General features: G+C 33.8%; 3 protein-coding genes across 3 annotated transcripts; 1 reads left to right on the forward strand and 2 right to left on the reverse strand.

Moving 5' to 3' along the window:
* Positions 1-2,416: 2,416 nt before the first annotated feature.
* LOC103325777 (transcription factor MYB58) lies at positions 2,417-5,441 on the reverse strand. Its single transcript, XM_008227961.3, has 3 exons — positions 5,095-5,441; positions 3,581-3,710; positions 2,417-3,426 (listed from the first exon to the last, which is right to left on the reverse strand). The coding sequence occupies exons 1-3, from the start codon at positions 5,231-5,233 to the stop codon at positions 2,598-2,600; spliced, it is 1,098 nt and encodes a 365-aa protein (XP_008226183.2). The 5' UTR covers positions 5,234-5,441; the 3' UTR covers positions 2,417-2,597.
* Positions 5,442-10,994: 5,553 nt separating this feature from the next.
* On the reverse strand, positions 10,995-13,990 carry LOC103325711 (ubiquitin-NEDD8-like protein RUB2). Its single transcript, XM_008227892.3, has 3 exons — positions 13,809-13,990; positions 11,518-11,777; positions 10,995-11,324 (listed from the first exon to the last, which is right to left on the reverse strand). Exons 1-3 carry the CDS (start codon positions 13,899-13,901, stop codon positions 11,213-11,215), a joined length of 465 nt encoding a protein of 154 aa, XP_008226114.1. The 5' UTR covers positions 13,902-13,990; the 3' UTR covers positions 10,995-11,212.
* A 5,268-nt stretch (positions 13,991-19,258) lies between these two features.
* On the forward strand, positions 19,259-21,040 carry LOC103325710 (filamentous hemagglutinin transporter). Its single transcript, XM_008227891.2, has 2 exons — positions 19,259-19,533; positions 20,339-21,040. Exons 1-2 carry the CDS (start codon positions 19,315-19,317, stop codon positions 20,867-20,869), a joined length of 750 nt encoding a protein of 249 aa, XP_008226113.2. The 5' UTR covers positions 19,259-19,314; the 3' UTR covers positions 20,870-21,040.
* Positions 21,041-21,284: the final 244 nt, after the last annotated feature.

Genomic DNA, 21,284 nt, shown 5'->3' on the forward strand with positions numbered 1-21,284 from the left:
AAATGGGTGATCTTGCTTCATTTTATCCGCTAATTTGCTCCTTATATTTTACAGATTTTCCGATTTCCTATATTTAACTTGATTCTTTTATGTTTCAATGTCTCGTTTTTAACCGATTTTTTTCTTATTGACTTTATGGTACAATTAAAGGTCAACATATTTGAAATGCAACAACTACCACGTATTGAATCAACGTATCATCATATTGTATCTCACTTCTTCAATGATTTCCCAAAGTTCTTACAATCCCACACGAATGGATTGACTAACTAAAGCCGACCACAGATCATGTTTGGATCATATGTATAATGATTGTAGTGGATTATAGTACATTAACTTCGACATATGACCGCCTCTTTCTTCTTGCAGAGACCCCCAAAAAAAAAAAATTAGTTTTCGCCGAATAGTAATTCAGTACTGAATTCAAAGGTTATGAAAGCCAAGTTAAAGACCACGTATATGGTCAAATACATTGTACCTTTCACATGGCAGAAAAAGAGGACCATCTGCTTAATTAATAATTAGTATGTTTATAAATTAATTATCTAGTTAATTATACGTGAAAGTGTTTAAGTGGTTATCTTGCTTTCTTTTTCTTTTGTTTTTTACATATTTTTTTGACTAAGGTAAATTTGAACTCGGTGGTTTGGCTTTGACTATACTGTCCAAGTTATGTTTGCCCTAAATTCCTTGGATGAGTTGGGACATGAAAGAAAAATGTTACACTAATGGGAGTAAGTGGAGATTATCACCTACCCACTAAGTAAATTAGTCATCAATTAGATGATGATTAATGTGTGAAACAAAAGAAAAAATAAATAAATAAATGATTAACTTGTGCTTTTGTTGAATCTACAAACTTGAATTCAATGGACAATAGAATTAGAAAATTAAGAAGAAGAAAAAATATCTATTTAATGTCAATATCTTGACTACAAAAAGGGTTTGTTCAACCTACACAACGGTGTTTATATTATATAAGACAATTTCTTTTTGGCGACAAGTGATGGCTCTAAGAAATGCTAAAAATAAATCTAGAAAATGTTATGGAGATCGCTTTATATATCATATGGGATCTACGTCTATTAGAAATAGTACACAATGCGGTACATAAATGTACCTTCACTCCCATTCGCGGATTTGGCCAAACATACAAATACCAGCATGTTTACTACACATTTAATAACAATATTATTCTCCATGATAAATAGAGAAAATCTCTAGCAATAAAATCTATTTTTTTTCCCAATGTAAGAAAGTACTTGTTCGTTGAACCAAGCTAAGCTATTTAATGCAGTCAAACCATGAGGTAAAATGACACATGAGGTAGGTATTGCCATAACCAATTCATGCATGTGTGAGATAAATGGCCATAAAGATTACATGGAAACAAGTTGGTAACATATTTTATTAAATGTGATATCCATTTAATTAATACATAAGTGCTTTTTTTTTGGGAATACATAAGTGCATTTTAAAATAAGTTTTGAAATATGCTACGGTTAGTCATACGATTCATATCTATGTAAAAATTAGAGAACATTACTTTGCTCCCCAGTAAAATGGAAAAAAAATTTGTTACATTTTATTATATGTGATATCTATTCAGTTAAAGGAAAATAATTCATGTGTAAGTGCACTTAAAAACAAGTTTCGAGATATGTTACGGTGCGTCTCACGATTTATGTCAATTCATGCATACGAGATTCATAATGCATCTCACGATTTATGTCAATTCATGCATGCGAGATTCATAATGCATCGACAGTTGGATTACGCCTATTCATAAATGACTCATCATTTCGTATACATTACATCATGTAACTTTATTACACTATTTGGATGTAGCCGACACTTTTGTTTGTGTTTTTTAGCGAGTTTAGCATGCTCTGTCAATGGAGATGTTAACATGACCTGAATTATACGTCATTTTCCGAGTACAACAATGCATTAAATTGAAAATGGTCACATTCACTAGTTTGGTAAGATATCCTTCAAATGATATGATTGACTAGGCTACCTAGCACAATTAACATACCTCTCAGCCTTTTTTGTTTTTTTCGGTATGTCACATCTTTTTCACGGTCAACTTGAGGTTCAATTGGTTTTATTGGTTGCCTGTCTTCTTTTACTGAAATTTCATATAAAGCTCAAATCAAAGAGGTCGATTGCCTTGATTGATTCTAGGAGGATGCGAATTTGCTACCCAGCTACTTTGTCAAGCTTACATTGTTCTTTGAAGTTATTATATTGTCAAAATAAATCGCTGTAAGTGGGGACAATCACCCACCCACTCGAAGATGTTGGGCAATCATCCCATGAAAAAATGAGGATTTTTTATTTATAATTTTTTCTCTCAGAACACGTATATGTAACGATATAATGACGACACTTACTCATATATAATTAGAAAATATTATAGTAACCAAGCGAATAATTATTCACGAAAAATGATATGTTTGTTCAACCTACACTGTGTTATAAGATAAATCAGGAAAATCATCTAAAAAATTCCCATCAAAACATAAGCAAAACCCTATTTGAAATTTTGATCTGTAGTTAGGAGGACTCAACTAAGTATCAGTAACATGACTAAATTAAATGGAGGAATTGTTGTGTGGCAAAGAAGGCCACATTTGAAAGTAATCCAAGCTCTGGTCGAACTCCGCAGCAGGGTTTGGCATTTTGTCACACAGAAAGGTCTCTGGGAGTAATTGTCCAGTTGTGACCTGTGCTAAAAACTCCTGGCCAGTACAATCTGCAGTTGGCTGATCCAGTCCAAGCTCACTTTCCAAGTAACTAAGCCACTTCTCATTTTCATGTTGTCCATAGTTTGAACTCTTGCAAGCCTCAGCCTGATTTAATTGGACTTCATTTGACTGCAATGGCACAAACCCATCAAACGTGTTCCAAAAGTCAGAGTCAGGCTCCAATGGAATATCATAATTAGGTTCTGAAAAGTCAAACAGAAAATCCATTTGCTCTTCTGATGGCCTTGAAATATCAAGTTGGCTGGAACTTGAGCCATTTGATTCAATGGAGGAAACAGAAGAGCTGGTCAACTCTTTCAAGTCCTTGGGATCAGGCCTAAATTGATTTATTAATTCCACTGGAGGATCCAGATCAAGTTCCTCTGGAATTGTCAAAATGCATGGATCATGATGAGGGTTGTTGTTGGCCATGCTAGTTTCTTGGTCAGCTGATTGATGCTCAAGCTCTCCTGCAACACTTGGTTTTCCACCAGACAAAAATGAAGCACTAGAGGAAGATGATGAGGAAGAGGAGGTTATAGAAGATAACTCCTTTGATTCATCTCCACAAAATTCAGAGTTCTTGAAACCCAATTTTTTCTTCAGATGAGTGTTCCACACATTCTTAATCTCATTATCTGTTCTTCCTGGAAACTGGGAGGCAATTTTGGACCACCTGCGCAATATAAATTAAATATTTTTAATCGACGTGAGAGAATTCGATCTTGGGATATCTTCCAATATTGGTAACAAATAGCATTAACCCGTGTATAAGTAGGTGATTAAACTAACTTACTAATTACATTTTTTAAGATTTATTAGAACCTTACTTGTTTCCCCAGGCTTCATGCAGCCTAATTATGGAGTCCTCTTCCTCTCTAGTGAAGTTCCCTCGCTTGAGATCAGGCCTGAGGTAATTAATCCATCTCAGACGGCAACTTTTCCCACATCTCAGCAAACCTTCAAAACATAAAAAGTATTGTTTTTAATGATTATTCAAATATTAACTACATATATTTAATGTTGGTGGGAAAGAAAAAGAGGAGAAAGGGACATTCATCTAGTAGCCATGCAAAGACTTTGAGGAAATCTGATGTGACTGTAAATCGCCAGGCACTTGTTCTCAATTCCTAACTTGACATTTCTTGGTAATTGGTAAGATTTTCCAACCACACCATAAACCCATATGTGACAATTTTATATAAGTTAGGAAACCTCTCCCTATCATGACAATTCAACATTAGGACCAACGCTTACCATACTAAGTATGCACTCACAATTTATCATAAGTACGGGAGAATTTTTCACTCGTCATCGTAACACCGTTACATACCTTATGGGGTATTAGTATTACTAACTAATTTATCGTAAGTAAAATTTGAAAGAAATTCATAATTTTTCAAGAAGATAAGTTAGGTCAAAGGGAAAGTTTGTTTATTAGTATTTTCGTAAAATTAGGTACATTGAAATACATGAAAATTTGATAAATTCGAATAGAATTCTCCAAAGCTGGCATGGTCATAACAAGTTAGGGAGATATGCAATACCAACGATTAGTTGTTTAAATATGGTAATCACTAATTTTGTATCCCCTTCCACCAAAAACAAAAAGTTATATCCGTAATAAAAGTTATATTTAAAGGTGGAATAAACAGGAAAAACACGTTAAAAACGTTTCAAACTTGCCTTGTTTTCTGCTTTTTAGGCAACTAGAAAAATCCAAGTCAACCCAATGTCTAAAATGTGGCATCCGGTCATTTTATGCCATAGGAGTAAAAGCAAATTAAGTAACGCCAAACTCATTGTTCTAAATTCAAAATTTGGGAATTGTTTAGAAAATGTAATGCTTGAAAAGGAGAGTGCTAAAATTGAAACTTTGAGCTGACGTAAGATGAGTACTCTACCATTAAAACTAAACTTGATACCATCGTTATCATTCAAAAGTAAGAAACCCCAGCTAAAATATAAGCAAGAATGCAATGCATATGGAAAAGATAAACAAAATTGAAGGGAATGCCATCTTAAGTTGTAAACAGATGATTAACAAAAGGAATTGGGGATCATTGTTATGAAAGGGACGTTCAATGAGATTGCAAAATTACGGGGTCCACATATGAAATGAATGAATCGATATTCAATTCTTCTGGGAATTCTTTATCAAGAATTTGAAAACTTGTTATGAACACCATGTGATTTTCCTATCCATGGCATATCTATGACCATCATCATATCACCAGTGAGAGAGAGAGAGAGAGAGAGAGAGAGAGAGAGAGATCAGAGAAATCAGAGAGATCAGAGAAATTAGAGAGAGAAAAACACAATAATTGATTAAGATTATTATTACCTGCTTGCTTAGGGAGAGCCCTCCAGTTATCATGGCCATTCTTCTGAATGAAAGTTATAAGCCTCAAGTCCTCAGCAGGGCTCCAAGGACCCCTCTTCACTTTGTTCTTATCACAACATGGTGTTCTTCCCTTCCCCATCTCTCTTTCTCTTTCTCTCCCTCTAAATGTTTCTCTTAGACTCTCGCACTACTCTGAGCTCACTTATGATGTTTTTTCTTTCTTGTGCACATATGAGAAATTCACTTATGTATCACTCTCTTCATCGTATATATAGGGAGGGAGTGATAGTGATAGATGTGTTCAGGAATGTTTATTGGGCAAGGCCACAAGGTTCATGCCTCAGACTCAGAGTGGGAACTCTATGCTGTATAATAAATAGGAGATCCAGGATGATTACTAAATATCTATAATTTTATTCCTTTTTAATTTATTGCTCACTATCTGTTATGTAGTACTGCTACTATCTTGGTAATGCTTAAGCCTAAAATTCTAAGAATATCTCACACTGATGAAAATGTAATCTCAAACAATGATTATATAATAGTTAATTAATTTACTGTATTCACACATAGCAATCCACTTCAGCCAAAAAAACATCATTTTCCACAATTATAATCAAATATCCAAGACTTTTGGGTGCTTTTTGATTTTGAGTTGAAACTTTTACCGTATACAACGTATAATCTCTTTAATATAGATAAAACTAATAAAAATAAAATCATCTCTCTAATACAGGTAAAACCTATCGATGTGAGATTCACTACGAGAGTGTTCTCACCTTTATAATTAAGAAGATAATATGTTTGAGGGTCAGTTAAGATAGTGTAAATAGTTTTCTTTGATGTTAGGCTTGTGCTGCCTTTTTTCCTCAATAAATTGAAATTTATTATTGTGGCCCTTTTGGTATAATCCAGATTCTAGACTGTAGGATATTTTTCCATTTCGAGTAATAAAAAATAAATAGCATATCCTACTGGGCCAATGGTACACATGGCAAGTTAATAATTTCCAAAATAAATAGCATAAGTTTTTTTTTCCTTTGGACAAAATACACCCAATATTATACCATGTCTTTGTAGAGCAAATGATGTGACACCCAAAAGATTTTAGATATTTAACATTTTGCATGAGAATATCACAAACTGTTTTCTTCTTTGCTCCACATCGGCTGGATGGATTCTCTGCTCAATATATATATATATATATATATATCATGTTTTTGTCTTCTTCTTTCTTTCTATTTTTTGTATGTGTAGCATTTGATTTGATGAGCAATGTAGGCTCTCCATTTTATTCAAAAAATCATGAGATTTTAGAAAAAAAAATGTTCCTTTATTAGAAGCAAAACACATGCATGCATGGTTGATGGTTCTTTCTCATTTCATCTGTTTGAGAGGGAGAAAAACTACATGTAATAGGGATGTCATCGTGGTCATATTCTAAACCTATCACGTATCATGTCGGAAAATTATATTGTCATGTTGGAAAAATAAAATGCATAATAATAAATTATTAGTTTAAAATAGCGCCACAGTGGTATCTCTTGTATAGGTAAGTTTTTTTAATTTAAGAGGGCATGAAGGCCTCTTGTCAATTAAGATGTGAACTCAAGACCTAGATTCCACTATGCCAGATGTCATCTCGAACTTAACAGTCATCACACGCAAGTCAGCCATCGATTTGAATTAAGTTTGGATTCAGACAACATCTGGAAGGGAAATTTTGGCACCAATCAGCTTTTCCAAGTGTAGGTATAAGACCTGCCCAATTTGCTTTCATGTTTGACTAGTTCGTTTTATTGCATATGCTACAGTGCTATGCTCGTTTTTAAATCAAGTCGTGTAATGAAGCAAAGAACTTTGTATGAAAGTCTTACAACTTTACGCAATATAACTCACCAAATTTTACCCGTAACTTGAAAATTAAAGTCATCACCATCATTTTATCAATTTAAAAGGACGACTTAAGTACATTATCTTACAATATCAAGAGAGGTTCAAGCTTTTGAAGCACATCGGTGCTAGAAAATTAAAATGATCACGTTAAAAGCAGTTGAAAAATGAAACGTATCGTGACATGTTATATGTTTACTTGTTTGGAATGAATGAAGTTATAAGTAGGAAAAGTCATGAATAAGTGAGAGAATAAATGGGTATGGGATCTGCGAATGCATGGGAAGTCATGAATTGAAATGATTTCAATACGCATGCTAGTAAACGCAAGAAAAGTCAGAAACATAAACAATTCAAATGCCAATTCCATATTATCAAACATGTGTTGGTTATACGTAAATAAGCACCATACATAATTAATTTGTAAGAAAGTCTAACCATGTGTCGAGCACAAATAAAATTATTTGTAACACATTTACTGATCACATTTCTTCCGTAACTGAAATTATCAATTAAAAATAGCAAAAAATTTGACCAAGTCCCATCAAGTCACAAAACTATGTACTTTCCTGTGTCAATCAAATGACCTACTCCCTTGTTTGATTAATCTACCAAATTTTATCATATACAATACAGCAAGTGGAGTCAAGCACTGTGTGCATATGATCATGAAACGCCATGGTGACAAAACCTTGGCATATATATATGATTAGGTCACCCGCCCAAGTTTAGTGCCTTTGAATATAGTATTTAAATAAATTGACAGGTGATATTTTAATATAATTTCTTATGCCAAAACCCTGCCCCATGCAATCTACATTGAGCGGTCTAAGAAAGTCTAACCATTTGAAAAAGACCCTAAAATAACATTGAATATTAACTCTTTAAGTCTCTTGTTAGGGAAACTAACATTATATGGCTTTTACCATTTGGTACCTAATATTGACATCTTTCTGTTTGGTTAGTAGAATCTACTAACCACTAAGACTTTTTATGACTATGACATGGACAAGTAGTCAGAGGGAGAGAGAGGGAGAGAGGGAGGAGGGAGAGGAGAGAGAGAGAATAATATTATAATTTGCATGACGTGTAGCTTATGTGGGAAAAGAGTAAGCGCCATGTGGCATGCCCTTAATAAATCTATGTGAGTTTTTTAAGTGAGCTTGAAATTTGAGGGCTGAAATTTGTTATAAGAGTTTGTGTCCGAAAAGAGTTCGGAATTTGACAAATGTCAAAACCCTATTTGTCTTTTACAAAAATAATCTATGTCACACTCACTTTGGTCATTTTAGTTCAGAATGGGAGACTTAATATAGCATGCCGTTTATTTTTCAAATGAAGTGACTAAAACATTCTTGAGTTGGGTGGGATGTATTGTTGACATTGGTACATCGTCACTCAAAATAAATTCATTATAATATACATTATCCATTCAAAAGTGGATTAATTAAACTTAAGTGTGACATACGTTTAAGAGAAGTCAGACAATTGTATATATGTTCATCATTGTTCAAAGGGGGCAGCATGGTGCATGGCCTAATGTAATTCCTGATTTTTCATTGTAAATCGTCGCGGAAAAGTTTGAAATTTATAGACAAATAAACCGTATACTTTCACACACAAAAATCAAGTACTCTGAATATTTTTGTTACAAGACAAGGCTTTCATTTCATGGTTCAGTTACAAAACGAACTCGTATTTAGTATAAACCCCAGAAAATACCTTATTCGTCGAGTCATCATAGCTCATTCAGTGATACGTACATTTAGCCCATTAAACAATATATACTATCACTTTGAATTTTTCATACACAATTTGATTGGTCATTGGTCATTGACCGTAGAAAAATAATAATGGCTCACTAAAATCCTAATTAATTTGAGGCCACTATAAATTGCCAAAAAGATGGAGAAGGCTTTCATTTAATTAAAAAAAAATTAAAGAATATATATTAGTACCATGTTGTAGATAACGCTCTGTATATATTTATCAAACCCATAAACATATATTTAAAATTTACATCACTCTTCCTTAATTTTTTTTTTTTTTTAATCAACAGTTTTAAGTACTATAATTGTCATCCTTCGTCTTCATTCCTAATTAAATCGAGAGCATTATTATTCAAGAACTATAAAAGACAAGAAAACTGGAGATGAATATAAAATTATGTTGTAGAAAATACCTTTTGGATTTCAGTTTGCCAATGAATTTGGACATAATTAAATGGAATATGGTAAGATTAATGTGGGCATATACCAAAAAAGAAAACAATATGAGTATATAGGGTACATCGTTTTATATGGTAATTTGCATAACAATGCATTGTCTTTTTTGGACATTAGTTGTGGAACCAACCGTATGTAATGCATATGTATATAATTTACATAGATAGTAAATGAAAATGAGTGACTTGGAAAACACAAGATTCAAAGTATTTTCTTTCATTGCAATGGGTTTCCAAAATCATGGAGATTCAAATAATTTTCTTTCCAACCGTTGGAGGAGTTAGTTAGAACAGAACCAATGACCATTTTTTTTTTCCTTTTTCATTTCAATGAAATATTATTTTGTGAGACATTTTATATTCTTTCAAAAAATTTGTTTTTTAGTATAAGTAATTTGGGGAGGAGGGTTTAACATAAATATTTATTGGGTGTCTGTGGGTTTCGAACCTTTCCTTATATGGATGGATGTGGAAGAGATCAACCAACTGAAATATACCTCAATTGACTTTTTTTTTTTTTTTTTTTTTTGGAGAGAAAAGCAAAAATTGTATTCATAAATTAGTCCCAAAGTCTAGGGACGGACTTATGCCATGTACAACCTGGGCTATAGCCCAGGTTGGTTTTTTCTCTTTTCTTATAATTAGTGTTAATGTTTAAGCATATATAATGAAAAGTTGCTAGCATTGTTGGTGTAAAATAGGCCTTTTAAACAAATAAAATAAAAATGATATGTTCTCATAATTAAATTTATATATATTTATGATCAATCCCATATGCCTCCCTTAAGGGTTTTGTCGAGCCTAAAATCTAACAGTCCAGTAAGGTAAATCTAGCCCCCCTCATTTTGAAATGCTGGTCCGTCCCTACCAAAGACCATCATCCACAAAGGCAAATACAAATGCCCATAAAGGGGAAATTCAAATATAAAAGCATAGTCACCACATAGGGTTAATTCAAATACAGGCCACAAAATACCAAAGAAATTTCGGGATAAAAGCCGCATGCTTGAACAAACAAGACATGAACAAGACATGAACACAACATCCAAATCTAACCAATACAACTAACAACTTTTAACTCTCACAAGTACAAAATACAAGTAGAGACTAGAAAAAACAATCAAACACCCAACTCAAAAGGAGTTAGTGCAATTATTACAAGATAAGAAAATTGCAAACAAACAACCAAAAACCAACAAAGCCACTAGCGCCGTTATTGTCACCACCACCACAAACGTCGTCGTTGTCTTGGAGACAGAGAACACCACCGAGATTGCAGCCAGTCACTTTACAACTAAAACATCAACCAACAAAATCACAAATTCAAGCATATCTAGACACAAGTAACCTCCCCACAATTAAAATCCCAAATTCAGTAGATGGGGAAAGGGAAAATAAGTGGGGAGATAAAGAAAAGAGAAAGAAAGATAGAGGAGAGGAGAGGAGTGACCTCCTTCCCCCACCCCGAAACACGCAAAAGAGGTTTGAGAGATAGAAGGGAGGCTGGGGTTTAGAGAGACCACTCAACGCTAACTTGTTAATTTGATTTTAATGGATCGTCGGGTTCGATTCGATCCCTCCATTGTAATAAAAACTTGGTGATTTACTAAACATAACTCTCGGTTCAATATATCCATTGGCTTATATTCTTTGATTCTTATCATTAGATAAATATATCAAAAACACATTCGAGGTAATGCGCCAGAGTTCAACATGGTGACAATCTTTGAGTATAAAAAGTTTAAACTTTGAAGACATCAATAGAAGAAAGAAACCACAGAGCTGGACGATTGAAGTCAGAACAGATGAATCTGAGCTTGATTATATTTGACCTTTTAACTTTTTGGGCCTCTTTACACTCACAAACATATCTTTTTGGGCTTTTCTAATATTTTCCACAAATACAAATAAAATATTTTTAGGCCCTCCCCGGATTTGAAACCATCGCCCATTGGGCCTATGCTCAAAAGGTCGCTCTGAGCTTGAAACTGATTAATATACTTAAAGATTGCCACCCCTTAGAGCAAGCACCAGATGAAGGACAGAGCCACCTTCAATGTTGTAGTCCTTAGCTGTTTTGTCATCTCCAAGCTGCTTCCCAGCATAAATAAGCCTACAAAAACAGTTGTGAAGCCAACAAGATCTTTGCCACACGTAAATGAAATGACGACAGACAACAATCACTTGAACTTGGACAACAGGCGTAGAATGGCTGGTTTGTAAACCAGAAATTACTTTTGAGTTCTCAATTGTTTAGTTAATTTATCATATGTTATTGTTGTTACATTGAATATAAAGAAGCATACCTTTGTTGCACAGGGGGGATTCCCTCTTTCTCCTCAACCCTTTCCTTGATCCGGTCAATGGTATCATTTGGTTCAATGTCAATCTCAATTTCTTTCCCAGTAAGAGTCTTCACCTTAATCATAGTTCCTCCCCTCAGCCTCAAAACCAAGTGAAGCGTTGACTCCTTTTGGATGTTATAATCTGCAAGAGTTCGACCATCTTCCAATTGCTTACCAGCAAAAATCAATCTTTGTTGGTCAGGAGGGATGCCTTCCTTATCCTGAACACAAACATATATGTGTTATCATGCAATCCCAAACAACAAAAAGAACTCCCCTGGATGAATAAAAATAAAGGGAATGTAAGAAAAATCGCTCAAAAAAACTACATGTTAAGGAGCAAACGATCATCTTAATCAAATCATAACTCACCAAAAAAATTTCTACTAATCTTTCTCGATGATTAATATATTTTCTCCTATAAATGCTATTTGCCTGTTCTAGTCATGATGTTTTTTCCTTTATATACACAATGGACATTCAGATACCAAAGACATTAGACCCCTAACCCCTAAACTAAACAATAAGAACTCCTCAAGCAATTGGATGGAAGCAAGGCCATTGATTGCCAGTCTGCCACTTCAAATAGGGTATCTCTTACTTTCCCTAAACCACTGACAGAATAGGCTAGCTATACATACATAGCAAAAATTTGATTTTGAAATTTCGGTATCAACAGGAACCCTAAAATAATAATGCCCACAACACAAACTAATTCCTTCTCCATTCTGAATATAAGGTCAAGTTGCTAACACCATATGAACCTATAGTAAAAAGAAAATATCAAAACAGAAACCCTGCATCTATAAGTCACTCTTAATCGCACTAAATCTTTTCTATTTCACTTGTTAAAAATAAAAATAAAAATAAAAATAAAACTCAATTTTAAACGATAAATATCTTAGACAATCACAATTGGAATTCAGTGAACCAAAGATTGAATGTGTATCAAACGCAAATTACAACCTTCAATGTCAAATACAACGGAACCTTGTTCCAACTATTTGGGTCGGCTACATGAACCATGGTCCTCCATTCCATCTTATCCTAAGGCCTTTTCATGTAAGTCGCATGCTATCGTATATTTTCTTTAATCGCCTCTACTCTACCCATGTTACGTCTTCCTCTTCCACTAGCATTAATCGGTGCATCTGTTGGTGGTAACTGAACATATCCAAATCACCATACACAACTCTCTCTCCCTTTTCCAGCTAGTGCTAGTTTAACATTTTGACTCCTATCCTTGCCTTCTCATACATCCATCCTATCTTCCACACTCATTATATGAACATATTATTTTTTAACTGCTCAATATTTTATCCCACATAGCATGGTTAGTCTGATAGTTTTCCTACAAAACCTACCTTTCAATTCTACAGGTATATGATGATCACATAATATGCTCGACACACTCCTCCATTTCACACATCATGCTTTGGTTATAGGAGCCATGTCAGTTCCAATCAATCCCTCTCTATGAACAATTGAGCCTGGATAGAAAAACTCTTCACCTTTTCGTAGTCTCCTAACCATCAATTTTCACCGCCTCCCTGCTTGTGGTTCTTCATTTTTCTTCCATATATTGAATCCTAGATCTACTTGTCTTAAAACGTTTTGATTGTATAACTTATCTCCACAACTCTAATGTAGCATTTACTCCTCTAGTCTATAAATTAACACATTATCATCATACACCAAGAAAATTCAATGTGTCTTGTCACAAGACCAAAAGATAAGCACTTGGCACTGATCCCTATCAAAGAAGAACCTAAATCACTATATTCAAAATCAAATTTTCAGTCTTTTTTTCTCTCCAACCAAAAACATTTAAATACTAAACATATCTTCATCAGCAAGATCACAATCAATCATCCTTATTTTTGTCCTAGTCAAATTTTGTCAGCCACATGAATTGCCATATCTCAAGTTTCTCTAATACAAAGCATCTTCTACAAAATATAATTTCTTTTATATCTTTCCCTGTTACTAAATAAGCCTTCCTTTTGTTATAAGACCATTGAATGGTCTATGATGTATATGCTCTCATAACAACTAAGACTAATAATTCTAATATTAAAGCGAATTACAAAATCCTAATACAGCAACTCAATCTTTCTATAAACTTTAACCATAATTATATTTTGCACAAATCTTTCCACAAATTATAGATTTTCCTCCAACAAAAACAAATAAATAAGATGAAAATCTACAACAAGGAATGAGAAAGAGAAAGAGGAAGAGAGAAACAGTACCTGGATCTTGGCTTTGACATTGTCGATGGTGTCACTGCTCTCAACCTCAAGAGTGATGGTCTTTCCAGTTAGGGTTTTCACGAAAATCTGCATTTTTTTTGGTTTCTGTCTGAGAGAGAGTTTTGGCGTATCTAAAACAGCGTGCTGTGGATGACCAGCGTGCTGTTTTTGGTTTCTATTCTACTAATATATTTTATACAAATTTATAAATAAACCCAATCCTAGGTATTTATAGAAAAACAAACACTCTTCTCTCCCTACCTCTTTAAACTAAACCTTCCCTATTTTTAGCTTGATATGTGTCATTCTCCTTATACTTAAAACAATGTCATTAATATATTATCCAAACTAACTTTTGCTTTCCAAATTTACCTTTATTAATTGTATTCAATTTATCCAAAAAAAATTCACAACTTTCTTGCCCTATTATTATTTTTTAATGACAATTTTTTTATTTAAGAAAATGTCTACTTTAAAAAAAAAAGAGAAAATGTCCATTTTTTTTTAACGTCAATTTTATTTTTTTATTTTTTTAAAAGGGATTTCCTCTTTTTAAAAAGCAAAAATTGTTATTTAAAAAAAATAATTGACGTTAAAAAAAAATTAAAATGGTAAGAAATTTGTTTGGATAAATTGAATACATTTAATAATTATAAACTTGGAAAGCAAAAGTTAGTTTGTATAATATATTAATGACATTGTTTTAAGTGTAAGGAGAATGACACATGTCAAGTAAAAAATGGAGAAGGTCCAAAGGAGAAGGTTAGAGAGAAGGTTGCTAGCATTCCTCTATATTTTATATATATAATCGACTTTCTCCACCGGTGCCCCTAAATTATTACCCAATTATCAAATTTTTTTTTTTTAATGTAATCGATAATCTATGATAAGGAGATGAGATTTCTCACACATACATTATCAACATTATGAGGATTTGAACATAAGACCACTGGCTTGCAAGTTAATGCCTTTTTCCACTGGGTTCCTAGAAGGGCTATAATCACTTATGATGAGAAGCAACTCCAACGTTCTTCTTGCTTCTCTTTAAAACCACTTAATGTGATTATATGGAGAAGTGATTAACAAAAATGTGTTGGAATCTCTCTCTACTTACCTCGGTAGTGGGGCTCAAGAAAATGGGCTTGGGTTTTGGTGCCTCCAAGCAGCCCAAAACATCCACCTTTTGAACTCTTAATGGGCATTTTGGACCCTTATACCCATCCACATCACAACATGCTCAACAAGCCCCAATCATTTATGTGGCTTAGGCCCACTTAAACTTGTCTAGTAGTTTGTCACTAAATAGAGGGATTGCTAGGCTTTGCCTATTACTCGCATGATTGTGTTTGTGCTCAAGGTTCGTTGGATTGCAATGGCTTAAAGCCATGTTAGGTCATACTTGTTCAAGTAATAAGCTCGGGTTTATGGAACCGGTGCATTCTTGTGGGCTCGTTGTGACCTCCCCATGTGTATAGTTATATTTTTACGGCATGACACAAGTATCAAAGCTTGTGTAAGCACCTTATAGCCATGTTTGAAGAGTTTCTATATACCCTAAACGAGCCTCCTTTATAATAAGATATTGCATTTGGCTTGAAATACACTTGGGCTCCTCTTAAGATTTTTTGGGCCTCAACACATGGCACCCTCTTGGCATGTATTTTATTTATATTTTAAAAATGGAGTTCATTGGGCCTCAACACATAATTTCATGGCAAAACAACTAGAGGCAGAATATCCTGACTAAGAGCACCTCCACCGTTTATGACTTGCCCAGGTAGGAGGGAGCCCGGGCCAAGTTGCAGCTCCAGGGCAACAAGTTTAGCCCACCCAAGGGTTAGGTCCAACGAGCCCAAGCCCACGGGCAAATTCACTGAGTTCTTTGCCTGGGCAAAATAACACAATCTTGAAGTCATGATGACATTAGCATCCCAAAACAAAAGGCAAAAAAAAACCAAAAATTCCAAAATTATTTATTTATTTACTTTCCACATCAAAAACTTTATACAAATTTATCTCATCATATCTCATTTGAATAGTAATTGCCTTTGCCTTTTGAGGTGGAAACAAAAAGGCAAGGGTTGCCACTATTCATGTAAATAATAACAAATCTTGCCATTACCTTTTGGAGTGGAGGTGCTCTAAACGTCATGAATCCGTCATCCAACTGGTCTTTTGCAATATTAATTGTAGCATTGAAATGCATATTAAATAAGGTACCTTCCTTAGCCTAAATGCATCGACAAAGATAAATGCCTTCTTCTTTTTTTCTTATACTTTTAGGCTATAAATATTTTCTTCAAATGCAAAAACTCAAAAGTATTCAATTCAATTGTGTACCTCTTATCTTCCTGCACGCAAGGCTCATTACTACATGGCCTCTTTCGTTATTATCATGTCCGTACAAAGTTTGACAATTTCTTTATTATAATGTTAGGTTATCAAATTAAAACAAATGGTACTCTAAATTTATTTCAAGCCTATCATCTATTTAAAATATAATTATATATATAATTAAAAACAAGCTTGGTACATAACGAACTCTGCATGCACCTAGCTAAGCATTAGATATTTATGAAGTAACAAGCATAAATAAATACACTGAAATTAGTTTAATATTTTCTAGTATTTTTTATAAAGGATTAAATTATATATTAAAAAATGAATTTTATACTATTACATTTCAACAAAGGATTTATGGCCAACACATGATATTTAACATAATATTATTCAACTTCTCAAGTAAAAAGGGACAAAAAAGAAGTTATGCCTAGTTGACGTAGAAAAAACGTATATGAAACAGGGATAACACTGTTTTGCTATTTCCGACCAATCATATTCTATCAAGTGAAAAAGTTATCACGCATGACATAGCGTGATTGGTCAGAAATAACAAAATAGTGATATCCCCGTTGCACATAAGTGTTTCTCCAATTAAACAGGCCAATATATATCTACCAGTATTTCTTTGCATTTAATGCCATCATAACTTGCATGCCCTCTATTCTTTGAATTCTCCCCTAACTCATTAAATAAGTGAGCATTTAATGAAACAATCAACCTGTAGCTAATCACACTTAATTACAAGCCTAGAACTTATCAACCAACTAATATCCATCCACAACTTAATTACAGGTCATGATCAACACAACACCATCAAGCCCAAAAACTCAGAAGCTTCGTGGTTCGAAGATACCGTATGTATGGCCACAAGGAAATCAGCAGTTGGGACTATAAGAAATGAGATTACAGTTCCCCTTTTAATCTCAGCTATTCATGTATGTGAATTTCATTCGCGTCACTCGCTCATTAATAAACGGTTGAGATTTGTTTGCATGTGTGACGACCCTAGTTAGACTCTCTTCACTCTGCATACATGCACCTTCAAGCTTCCATCTTGAATCTTTCTAATTAAATTTAATAAATGATTATGGCCTTTTTCAATAAAGGGTTCATCTTTAATACTTGTGCGACTTTATTTATCTGCCTAAAAAGTATATAGTAATAATATCCTCATAATATAAATACAAACCCAATGCTAAATACTATGGAATATAAATTAATTAATTAAATCAATACACTATGAAATGAACCTTTCGAATTGATGCTAGCTGCTACATGCATGCAATCCTCTCTGTAACCAATTCAATGTTCATTTAATATGTTCATAAAATATGAGATTAATGCTTATACGACACCTATTAAGAGTCGTTAATTCCATATTAATACTAATAAATGAAGCACATAACAACCTTTTTCGTATCAATCTATGTTATATTTTCTACTCTTTAAAAAATACTTTTTTTTTCTAATATATATATATATATATATATATATATATATAGAAACAGGACCAATTCAAAAAGTTCACTATAGCTAACGGGTATAGCTCAATATAAAATGATATTGACTTGTACACCAGTGATTTCACATTCGAACTTCAATGGCACACTTATAGTGCGTGTGTGAAAAACCTCATTCCCCTTTATAATTTAGAGTATCAGTTGTATTTAAAAATAAATAAAAAATATTCAACTATACATGAACTAGGCCAAGCTGATATGTCTCACCTCGGATGCTTAGTTGAGGATTGTAAAACACTATCTCCTAGACAGGAGAGTACCTTAATTGAGTCACACGGAGATGACTGCTAATGAGGTGGCAACTCATTTGGCTCGCTACGCTATGTACTTCCACAGAGTGGAGGAATGGGTTACAGATCCACCAGAGTTCCTAAAGCTTTAGATATGTACTCTTGTGGTACTTTTTTTTCACTCTGGAGTTTTTTTCATGTGGTTTTTTCTGAGAATGTTTTAACGAGGCCACGCGAAACATGCACAATGTTTTCACTTTCTATTGAAATGAAATCTACCTTTTTTTCTATAAAAAAAAAAACAAAAAACAAAACAAAAACTACATGGTTATTTCTTCATATATATATCATTCAACTACTCTATCTATCTCTATCAAGCCAAAACTAGGCTTAAAAGTTTGCATTTTGTGGCACACTTGAAGCCTCTATCATGTCACGTGGTATTTTCTTTTCAGCTAAATATATTATTAGAGTTTAAATATTTTATAAATATTAATTAATTCTATTGGATATCTGGGACCTAGATTACCCCTATTGAGCGAGAGTTCTATATCAATCCTGTTCTTGAATTTAAAAGATTAATTTCCAAACACAGCAATATCATTATATTTGCAAACGTGTCAAAATCTTGTTCTCTCATCTTGAAAATGTCAAAAGCACTTTCTAAACAATTTGCGGGCTCATTTGGAACTGCTTTTTAGGAAACACTTCTACTCATAAGCGCTTTTAACAAAAGCGTTTTTATCATAAGTTGTTGAAAATTTCATAACAAATCGACGTGCTTTCTGCAGACAAGCTCTATCTATGACCTAAAATCACTTATAAACTTTTTGCCAAACGCCAGCGTTTTGATTGTCAGAAAAAGCTTTTAGCCTTTTCAGAAGCACTCTTAAACAAGCCATTTCCACTTCATTTAAGAGCTTATTAGAAGGAAATCAGAAACCTATAAGAAATCTCCAAATTAAAAATATATTATTTATTTATAATATCCACGTATAAAGAAATAATTTTAAAAGTTATTGTAAAAAAATAAAAAACATTGAATTACGGAGAGGCTATTAGTTTTCCAAAAGCATTTAATGCCACCATAACTTTAGGTGCCTCCTTTCCTTGAATTGTCCTCCCACCCCCTCCCACAACCCCATCAATTAATAACACAAACATTAAATGAATCAATTAATCAAATTTAATAAGCTTTATTATTAGCTTAATTCAAATTCAAACTAATTTTAATACTAGAAACTTTCGAAGGCAATCAATAAATAATAATAATATTATTATTATTTTAATTTAATTGCAAATATTACATAACGGGCTATATTTACTACCATATATAGTTCAGCTCTATATAATCCCAAGAACCCCTCGGTCTCTCTCTCTCTCTCAGAAAATAAGGTGTGTGAAGTCCCAGTAATGGCTGCTGACGTGAGCTCTCTGTTTCGGGTTCTAAATGGGTACAGCGACGATCAACATCTGAGTTTGGGGAGTGATTCTAGTGGGGAGAAATCAACGGCTTTGATTACACGAGACTTGCTTGGTGGTGGGTCTTCTTCCAAGCTAGCTAACGAGTCCCAGGAACTGGACCTCGACTTGCAGGTCCCTAATGGCTGGGAAAAGCGCTTGGACTTGAAGGTTGGTCTATTTTTCTCATATGGGTCTGTTTGTTTCCTGGGAAGTAATGGAACAGTTTGCTGTCATAATTTTCCTGGGAAAGATTTGACATTTCTTGGGAGAGTAGTCTTGGGAACTTGATTTTCGTGTTGCTGTAGGGTTGTGTTCTTGTTTTTGATTTGGATGCTTTGAATTCTGATTTCATGACATGTTCTGTTTCATTCATGGTTTGACTGCAATTGGCTGTATTTTATTTGTATTTTCTCAATCTAATTCCTTGTTTTGGAATTTTCTGTTATCTTTAGCTGTGTGTTTGGTTGCTGAGAAACAGATAGTAATGGAGTATAGGAAATCTTGTAGCTTTCTGCAGTCCATTTCTTTAATTCTCATAAGATTTTCAATTTATCATAATATTGTTTTTCCGTTATCAATGTTTTCTTTTTTTCCTGCGGTCCATTATAGCTTTTGGAATTCAATATAACAGTATTTTTTTTCTTCTTTTCATTCCTGAATTGAGTTTCCCCTGCAGTCGAACAGAGCCTTTTGATGTTTATGAATATCCTCAAGATGAACAATCTTTTTCTAATAGTTTATTGCTATTGCTTGAAAAATATAATATTTATAAAAAAAAACTGTAATTAATAGCAAAAGGATATATTTGTGTATTCTGTCAATTATTTTGGTGATGTTCTTCAATGCTCTGCAAGTTCTAATCCCATTGTAGATTCTTTAAAACTATCATTTATGTCATGAGTAAATTAATTGTGAGCAATTCGTTTATTTATTTTATTTATGTAATTAACATATTGTATATTGATTGCTGCAGTCTGGGAAAGTGTATCTTCAAAGGTGCAGTGCTCCAAATTCACTTTCAATCTCAGATCAGAAGAACCAAACCAATCCAACAGTTCCAAAGATGCAAGATTTAAATTTCCCTCCATCATCCTCCTCAAAAATCCCATTAAGTCTCTTTGATGACACAAGCACCAGCCTGGAATTAAAATTACTTCCCTCATCACCACCCTCACGCAATTACCAGAGCCTATGCACTTTGGATAAAGTAAAATCAGCCCTCGAAAGGGCAGAGAAAGAACCGATCAAGAGGCGATCTTCGTCGATGTGGAAGTCTTCGTTGTCATCATCACCATCGTACTCATCGTCGTCGTCATCCATCAAAGAAACTCAGGAGGAAGAGAGTGAGGAAAAACTATTTGCATCACCATTTGCAGCAGGGTGTCCTGGTTGCTTATCTTATGTACTGATAATGAGAAATAACCCGAAATGTCCTAGGTGCAATTCTGTTGTCCCATTGCCAATGATGAAGAAACCTCGGCTTGATCTCAACAGATCAACTTGAGAGGAAGAACATTGCTTATGGTTCTTCTTCATATGATTTTTGTATATGATATTCTACAAGTAGTCTTTTTCTCGAAGAGTAGATCTGTTAGTTCTTATAGAAGAGTAATATGTACATTCAAAAGGTTGTTTGCTTTTTTCTAGCATAATTTATAAGACTTTTATTGGTTTATGCCTTGTTCATTCTTCTTCCACATTCTGATCTGCTTCTGTGTTATGGAAATTTTGTTCCCTGGCCTCGTGTAGCAAATACCATTCATTGTGCTCTTTCAATTTGTGGCATAAATGGATGTATCAATTTATGACGGGTGTAGAGTGGGGAGCACAGCACATCCGCTCTAGCCAACTTGGCTAATCCTACTTGAATTTTGTAAATAGAGAACCCTTTAAAAAAATAAAAAAAATAAAAAAGGATT

This window comes from Prunus mume, linkage group LG3, assembly GCF_029339155.1.
Source record: "Prunus mume cultivar Tortuosa linkage group LG3, ASM2933915v1, whole genome shotgun sequence".
Classification (NCBI taxonomy): Eukaryota; Viridiplantae; Streptophyta; class Magnoliopsida; order Rosales; family Rosaceae; genus Prunus; species Prunus mume.

What these genes read in the sequence shown, in the direction of transcription:
- LOC103325777 (XM_008227961.3), bottom strand. Translation starts at nt 5,233, where the DNA reads ATGGGGAAGGGAAGAACACCATGTTGTGATAAGAACAAAGTGAAGAGG. An exon ending in GGCTCTCCCTAAGCAAGCAG is followed by an intron (nt 3,711 to 5,094) that starts GTAATAATAATC and finishes TATGTTTTGAAG; the next exon opens with GTTTGCTGAGATGTGGGAAA. An exon ending in CATGAAGCCTGGGGAAACAA is followed by an intron (nt 3,427 to 3,580) that starts GTAAGGTTCTAA and finishes TATATTGCGCAG; the next exon opens with GTGGTCCAAAATTGCCTCCC.
- LOC103325710 (XM_008227891.2), top strand. Translation starts at nt 19,315, where the DNA reads ATGGCTGCTGACGTGAGCTCTCTGTTTCGGGTTCTAAATGGGTACAGC. An exon ending in AAAAGCGCTTGGACTTGAAG is followed by an intron (nt 19,534 to 20,338) that starts GTTGGTCTATTT and finishes TGATTGCTGCAG; the next exon opens with TCTGGGAAAGTGTATCTTCA.
- LOC103325711 (XM_008227892.3), bottom strand. Translation starts at nt 13,901, where the DNA reads ATGCAGATTTTCGTGAAAACCCTAACTGGAAAGACCATCACTCTTGAG. An exon ending in ATGTCAAAGCCAAGATCCAG is followed by an intron (nt 11,778 to 13,808) that starts GTACTGTTTCTC and finishes GTTTGTGTTCAG; the next exon opens with GATAAGGAAGGCATCCCTCC. An exon ending in ATCCCCCCTGTGCAACAAAG is followed by an intron (nt 11,325 to 11,517) that starts GTATGCTTCTTT and finishes CTGTTTTTGTAG; the next exon opens with GCTTATTTATGCTGGGAAGC.